Raw genomic sequence first — 8,231 nt, 5'->3', positions numbered from 1 at the left:
TGCTGCTACTCTGTTTATCATACTGTATATCCTGATGCCTAGTCAACTTCCCCCAGTACCTATCTACCCCTACCACTCCAGTATCCCTGAACATTGTAAATATGGTATTGGCACTGACCCTTATTTACTTTCTCGTGTTATTTAAATTTCTCGTGTGTTTTTGTTCTTCTTTACTTTTTTAATAGTACTACTGATATTGATTACTGCATTTTTGGGAATGAGCTTGCAAGAAAGGCATTTCACCGTACGTGTGCACTTGACAATACAACTTGAAACAAGGATCAATTGTAATTTTTAAATAATCAAACAAAGCAAGAGCATTCATTTTAGTATTTATTTCCTCACATATTAAAAGTGATAAACTCACACAACACAAATATATAAATATACCCCACAAATAAGTTAAATAAATAATTTCTGAGTTTTGTACATGTACAGTAGATAATATGAATAGCTTGGAATAGAACAATTCATGGGTAAACATTTCCTATGGTGTCCTTGACTACTAAATAGACGATTGAGGGTGAATTGTCCTTCTAGGGTAACAACAGTTCATAAAACAAAAGCACAGTCCAGCATTTTGATACACAAATTCCTAAACAACACACAAACAAATAAATAAATAATAATATCATAAATATACAGCATTGTGATATTGGACTTCAACATCAGTAGAAGACTTGTTTTTTTGATGTAGTGTTTACAGAAAATGCTTTATGGTCAGACAGTGGCTGGAGTTCAGCTATCAGCCCAACCCATCTAAAGCCTACTGGACATAAAAACACATTCCTTTGAAGGCATTAGAACAAAAGTGCAGTGTCATCATTTCCTAACGAGTAATGACATTGACATTTAATGGACATTTGTTGAAAGCAGAAAAACAATCACTGCATATTTGGCAAGGAGCAGACCTATTGAAACCTGCTGCCTTCACCCTGTCTACAATCAAAACAATCAACAGTGGCTACAGTATGCAATAAATATTTCCGCAATCACAATAGACCTGCTTTTATCTGCTGCTACAGGAAGGCTATGTGTATAGTAATTCCCTGTCCCTTAAAGTCATGTCCTTCATGTGCCAAATGTATTTCAAGTCATTTAAATGCATGCATGGCAATCACTATAAACTGGCAATTCATCTCTGATACAGAGGATTATTTTGTTATTCTATGATATAGTAGATGTCGTGCGAACGGTAAAGTAAAGATCAAAATCCAAATGACAATAGTGGTCAATATTTTCAAGGCACTAATAAAGTAAGCCTGTAAAGTAAACATAGGCAAACATCACTCCAGAATGCCTTGGCTTGCATCCACCCATTTCATGTGCTCAGACACAGAAAGTGTATTTATGTTTAGAACATGATGACAACCCATGCCCAGCACACAGTCAGTAACCATTCTTGTCCAGACTGTCACAGTTGACAGAGGACACACTTTAAACCTCCCTAGCCTTCTAAGCCAGACTATTAGCTAGATTAGTCCAAGACTCATATTCAGATAATGTCCAGATCCAGTCCACTGGGTGGTATACAACAATCAGCAGGCAGCCATTGGGCTGTGTTCCATCTTTGCCCTCTTCTCAGGGCCTCTCCTCTCAGGACCTATCTGTCTTCCTGGGGGAGGACTCCCTAGACTCCTCCAGGAGGTCTTTGTTCGAATGCTCTGGAGCTATTCAAGCTCCTCTTCTTCCCTCCTCCTCATCTACCTGATGTTCAATCTGTTGGCTCTGGAGGGATTCTTCTTCCTGGAGGGAGAACCCTTCTCTATGGCAGCCATGTTGGATCGAACCATGTTTCTGTAAAGAACAAAGAGATAAACATCAGGTTAAGATCAGATTCCATGTCGTCTTTTCAATAACACAAAAACACTTGCTGAATGTTCGTGGGATCGCTCTATGGGCCAATACTCCTGGCCTGAAAAACTTCCTCAATGGAGAATCTCCATTGGACATGTTTTTTAGTCCAGCAATAACATTAACCTAGATCTGAGAAACTGATCCTAAGAGGTTGTTATGGTATCTTGTTTTTCTCTTACCTGAGAGCCGTCAGTAGGTTGTTGCTGGTTGTGTCTGGACCGCTAACAGTCTGGTCCAGGGTCTGGTCTGAGGGGCCTACCACTATGAATCTGGGGTTCTCTGAGCTGCAGACAGAAAGAATAACCATGTCAAAATGAAAGATAACATTATTTAGACTACTCCTTAAGGGCCATGAGACTGGATTCTGTACTACAGAATTGTACAACGCTAGCGGTGACAGGCGGTTGACTATGGATTTCAACCCAGTAATGTCAGTACTGCATGCCCTACGGCCTGTTCTCAATTACTTTTCACAGAGCAGGATAAAACCTTGTCAAGATACATAGGCTAATCCTCAACCTTGGTATGTCATAACAGTAATAACTGTGGCAATACAACGGACATACCCACCGGTAAAACATTCCAAATATAATGTCATGACTAATGGACTTGTCTGTAAGGGGGATCTAAGCCTCCAGAACATGCTGAATCTTCCCCCATTGTCCCTTCTCCCCCCATCGCTAGTTACACATCTAAAGACAATACGCCTCCTCCCTGCATCTCATCCACAAGCAGACCTGATACATCCTGATACAGGCTGGTCAGAAACAACTGACTGACACAGATAGTCACTAGTTTGATACAATCTGGTATCTAGCAGGGAGGTAGGGAGGGGAAGGATTAGGGGAGGATGAGGGAGGGAAGGAGGGTAGAAGTTCCTTGTCTCTGAAGTTGAGCTCACCTGTTGTGGCAGAATCCGGAGCAGGTCCTGTCGGCTGGGTGGGCACATTCACATCGCCCGGTAGAGCGGCGACGTCGGGACAGGGGGCTGCCAAGACCGTAGGGGATGACCTTATTGGGAGTGTTGACCCAAATGATGTCCAGGTGACAGAAGTAGATGCATTCATTGTCCAGCCAGTTACTGCAGGAGCATCGTTTAACCCTGGTGTGGTGTGGGATGTTCTGGGACGGGGATTGGGCAGGGAGCCCAAAACCTATAGAATCAGAAATTATCATTGGTTAAGAGCCTGGTTATAACTCAGCAGAATCACCAGATGATTGTGCAATTTGGCAATCAGCACCGAGCAAATACACATAACCACATCCTAATCAAAATCCCTTTTCACTGATACAGAGAAGTACATGTAGGCTAACTGCCATCCCATTCTCCTATGCATCAGGTCTTGTCAAACACATTTGGACTTTGACTTATAACTAATATGTTATGAAATGTTATCCAAGTCAAACAAAGACTGAGTTGTTTCTAGTCAAATGACTTGATAGGAGTAGAACCGTGCCAATATAATCTGTATCTTATCATCGAGAGTGTGATTACAGCCTAGCAGGGTCTGTCTTTGTATTATATCTCTGTAAGGGGAACTGTGGGAGTAGGTCAAAGAGTCTGGCATCAGGCTGCATGTGCCATGCAGAAACTTGACAGCATGGCCATTAGCCATGCACCTCTCAGTACACCTGCCAGAGCAGGGATTAACTGAGCTATCAATCTGAGAGGGAAACTAAGTAATAACAATACTAAGAATACATGGTGCAGCAGGAGTTTTAGCATCGGGGTAGGAGGTGGCCTAGAGGTTAGTGCATTGAGCCAGTAACTGAAAGGTTGCAGGTTCGAATACTTGAGCCGACAAGGTGAAATATCTGTTAATGTGCCCTTGAGCAAAGCACTTAACCTTAATTTGCTCCAGTGGTGCCGTACTACTATGGCTAACCCTGTAAAACAACACATTTCACTGCACCTATCCGGTGTGACAATAAAACATATTTTGTCATTCTGGGTTGTATCATGTTATTCTGGATCTCCCAGCCCCACCACCTCACCCAACCCTGACATCTCAACTGAACTATGACCCCTCACGCTCCCTTGAATAGCCTCATGAAAATAATGTAACACTTGCATAATAAAACTTATACACACTGTTAGTCATTTTTATGACTAAAGAATACAAATCCGCATTGTAATGTACCACCCGTAGCCCTAATAGGTTTTCAACAAAGTGATATAAATGTTTAATAAAAAGTTATAGATAAGATAGCTTACCCTCCTGCAGGAGCACACAGAGTGTGATGATGGTGAGAGCCAGGATAGAGTTCAGTGATAGAGCCATAGTTATTCTCTGGTAGAGTATCTCTGAAGACACAGTATGCAATAATATCCAAGATTCCACAAGACAGTAGAGTACACACACTGGTAGAGTTAACAGTAATAGTAGCTTTACAGTCCTGAGTGATGCCAATAAAGAGCGAGAGAGAGGCAACAGGTGCTTTGTGCTGCAGTGTCCTCTGGCCCCACTACTTATACTCGTCACTTACCTAACCACGCCTACTGCCCATGTTGTTACACAATGATCACCGTTCAGCAACTGCCTGCCTGCCTCTCACTCTTGACACATTCCAGGCAAGAGGAAGAGAGACGGAAAAGGAATTAACTGCTATTGGGTAGTTGTTTTAACCTTTATGGAGTATGGAGGTCATTGTCATTGACAGAGACAGAGACAGGAAATCACCAGAAAAGGCTTGGAATCTGGGAATGCTTTGGATTTTTCCGAGACATAAGGCAGGCAGGGGAGGGAAACCTGTAGGCGGAGGGAAGACCTGGTGTCATCAGTGAAAGGAAAGGCTGTAAAGATAGTGTCTGATGATGGGGACTGTTGTTTTGCATGCTGCCACTACAGGTCCTCAGGGCTGGTGATGTTCACAGCAGAGGGAGCAGCCCCCATGGAACAGAGAGGTCAGAGCCATCAATTTGACACACGTGTGACATGACCCCTGATACAGAGATAATGTAGAACACGCAACATGCCCCACAACCACACACACATTAACACCGACACACACACACACACACACACACACACACACACACACACACACACACACACACACACACACACACACACACACACACACACACACACACACACACACACACAGACTCACATACACCCTTCTGCCCATTTGCATGGTCAATCACACAGTCCTTCCACTCTCACAAGAGAGCTGTAAATCTTAATCAGCCTGAGGGAAGGGACTGCCCTCCCACAGAGTGGGGTATCAATCTAGATAGACAAAATACTAGTAAAGTCATGCAAATCGTCCTGGGTATTCCTGTTCCGATCAGTCGTGAAGGAAGACTGTGATTCAGTGGTAAATTCCAGCAACACATGATCCGGCAGTGGAAGTGAAAGCACTACGTGTATCAGATAAAGGAGTACCAAGAGATAATGCATGTAAAGCCATAGTTTAAGGGATTACTGCTATGAATACTGTTGATTAGAGTGGAATATAGGTACGTTCATTCATCCACAAAGTAAAACATTATGTTGTGAGGTTCAGAGGGGTAGGCTATGTGATGCCATACTCCAATACTATAGTCTTAAGCTAAGCATCTACAATATAAAGATTTTACAGTGTGTTGTTGAGTACAGCAAATAGCATCAGCTGCAACCAGTTCACCTGTGGTCAGTGACATTTGGATACTGACACCTCCTATATTTTCCATAAGTAGCATTTGGATATTGAAACCTCCTATCTCTGTTACCTACGCAGCCAAATGTTGAAACTATTCCCTGCAGAATGTCAGCAGCAGTTCAGGCACAGTAATCAGTGTTTTATATGCTAGTGTTTTTTACTGTAAATTCCCCATATGTTCAATGTGGAAAAGCCTGCAATGCAGTAGGCTGCTGTTTGGCCAGACATGATATAGCTATACCATCAAAGGCAAGCTAAAGGTGCACTCCTCAACCTCAACTTGGAAAACAACATTCTTCAATAAGGGAAAAAACACTTTGTAGGAACACGCAGTCTTAGTAAAGGGGAGGGGGAACATGGAGGAAAGGCAAAAGTGATGTCACAATTGACAAAACAATGGCATTTCAGAAACAATTTGTTCCATTAGGAAAAAAATGTTGTCCAAAGCAAATATTTGTCCAACATTGCATGGGCTGGCAAGGTAGAACCGGTCTGGAGAAAGACCCCCCCACCCTCCCATCTCCACAAACCCCGCTCTCCCTTGTTCTTTCTAGACAACACGAGGAGGGGACGCAGTCACCATGTAAAAATGTGGCCTTATCCATTTCCACTTCCACCTGTGAGACAGAGAGAGAGCGAGAGAGAGACAGAGAGAGAGCGAGAGAGAGAGAGCGAGAGAGAGAGAGAGAGACAGAGAGAGAGCGAGAGAGAGAGAGAGACAGAGAGAGAGAGAGAGAGAGAGAGAGAGAGAGAGAGAGAGAGAGAGAGACAGAGAGAGAGCGAGAGAGAGAGAGAGACAGAGAGAGACAGAGAGAGAGCGAGAGAGAGAGCAAGAGAGAGCGAGAGAGGAATGCAGGGCGGTGAGATGACAAACACAGAGCGGATTCCTTGGAAAACCTTAGAGCAGAAAGAATGTGTTAATCAGCTGACCTTTGAAATCATAATGATGGCACAATCATCATCACCTCCCTTCATTAAAACAGGTCACAGACATAGAGAAAGAGAGAGTCGGTGACAAAACTAATTGACTAAACAAAGTGGAATAATCCACCAGACATGGGTAGACATCGGTGGGCAGTCACTATATTTCACACTTATTTTACTCGTAAAACGAGACGTCTGCATTTGAGTGCAACATATCAGTCAATACCATACAGTATCTGAGTATCTGCACCATTACTAATCTGTCTGCACCCAATAAAACCCCCCTAATATTATTTGCATGAAGGAAACCACAGACAGGGTAGCATAGACAAGCATACTGAAAGATAACAGCACATAGACTCGAGTTAAATAATGTCTAAAATGAAAGATAGGAAATATTCCATTATAATATTAACTGAGCAATGTCATGGTCAGTTTGGGAATGTGTTTAGAATGTGGGAGGTCTGTGGCTTACTAGATGATATCACCGGGCCAGATACTAGCATTGTGTCGTACTTTTCTGAGAGAGATAATGATTGCTATAAAACAAGAACAAAAGTCAACATCAGTTTCTATATTCTAAGGGTCAGAGAGGTTTAGGGGGGAAGGGGGAACAATTAAAACACACACCTGCCTTTTCCTGTCAATTCCATTGGTATGAGTGTGTCGAGATGACACAGGGTAAAGAATGTAAACATGTATTTTAATGTGGGCCCAACACCACTTTATGAGTGGGGGTTGGGAGTGTAACCATGAGGGCTGAATCTTGAAACCATAGCAACGCCTGAATCAAGCCTGTATCAACATTATAAACCAACTCTGACCATAATAACCAACACGTCTGCTGGAACATCACATCACATACCTCTCTGTGAATTACTACACCTTCAAAGAAATAAAACAATAACAGCTTCTGACTCAAAATTTCGGATCAACACCCACCTCCAAAAATGATTGATGGTGTTTCTATGGTGATATGTGATTCAGGGGCACTTGCTAGGAATCATATCTGCCTAGGAGCAATCCAGTGATGGCATCCTTATCACTCCAAAGGCATAAATACACTGAACAAAATTATAAATGCAACATGCAACAATTTCAAAGATTTTACTGAGTTACAGTTCAAATAAGTAAATCAGTCAATTGAAATAAATTGATTAGGCCATGATCTATAGAGTTCACATGAATGGGAATACAGATATGCATCTGTTGGTCACAGATAGCTTAAAAAAAAGGTAGGGATGTGGATCAGAAAAACAGTCAATATTTGGTGTGACCACCATTTGCCTCATGCAGCATGACACATCCTCACATAGAGTTGATCAGGTTGTTGATTGTGGCCTGTGGAATGTTGTACCACCCCTCTTAAATGGCTGTGTGAAGTTTCTGGATATTAGCGGGAACTGAAACACGCTGTCATACAAGTTGATCCAGAGCATCCCAAACATGCTCAACGGGTGACATGTCTGGTGAGTATGCAGGCCACGGAAGAACTGGGACATTTTCAGCTTCCAGGACTTGTGTACACATCCTTGCGACATGGGGCGCAAGGATGTGTACACAAGTCCTGGAAGCTGAAAATGTCCCAGTTCTTCCGTACATTATCATGCTGAAATATGAGGTGATGGCGGCAGACGAATGGACGACAATGGGCCTCAGAATCTCAGAACGGTATCTCTGTGCATTCAAATTGCAATTGATAAAATGCAATTGTGTTTGTTGTCTGTAGCTAATGCCTGCTCATACCATAACCCCACCGCCACCATGGGACACTCTGTTCACACCCCTCACCCACACAACCCCAT

The 8,231-nt window shown here is 42.7% G+C and overlaps 1 protein-coding gene across 1 annotated transcript; it reads right to left on the bottom strand.

Moving 5' to 3' along the window:
• Window positions 1–320: 320 nt before the first annotated feature.
• On the bottom strand, window positions 321–4,318 carry LOC115175729 (endothelin-2). The gene is made up of 4 exons (XM_029735195.1): window positions 4,073–4,318; window positions 2,759–3,011; window positions 2,037–2,141; window positions 321–1,797 (listed from the first exon to the last, which is right to left on the bottom strand). The coding sequence occupies exons 1-4, from the start codon at window positions 4,137–4,139 to the stop codon at window positions 1,704–1,706; spliced, it is 519 nt and encodes a 172-aa protein (XP_029591055.1). The 5' UTR covers window positions 4,140–4,318; the 3' UTR covers window positions 321–1,703.
• Window positions 4,319–8,231: the final 3,913 nt, after the last annotated feature.

Source organism: Salmo trutta, chromosome 36, assembly GCF_901001165.1.
Source record: "Salmo trutta chromosome 36, fSalTru1.1, whole genome shotgun sequence".
NCBI classification, from domain to species: Eukaryota; Metazoa; Chordata; class Actinopteri; order Salmoniformes; family Salmonidae; genus Salmo; species Salmo trutta.
Note: the sequence above shows the minus strand (reverse complement) of the source record. Positions and strands in the feature narration are given on the sequence as shown.

What these genes read in the sequence shown, in the direction of transcription:
- LOC115175729 (XM_029735195.1), bottom strand. Translation starts at nt 4,139, where the DNA reads ATGGCTCTATCACTGAACTCTATCCTGGCTCTCACCATCATCACACTC. An exon ending in CTGTGTGCTCCTGCAGGAGG is followed by an intron (nt 3,012 to 4,072) that starts GTAAGCTATCTT and finishes CTGATTCTATAG; the next exon opens with GTTTTGGGCTCCCTGCCCAA. An exon ending in AACCTACTGACGGCTCTCAG is followed by an intron (nt 1,798 to 2,036) that starts GTAAGAGAAAAA and finishes TGTTCTTTACAG; the next exon opens with AAACATGGTTCGATCCAACA.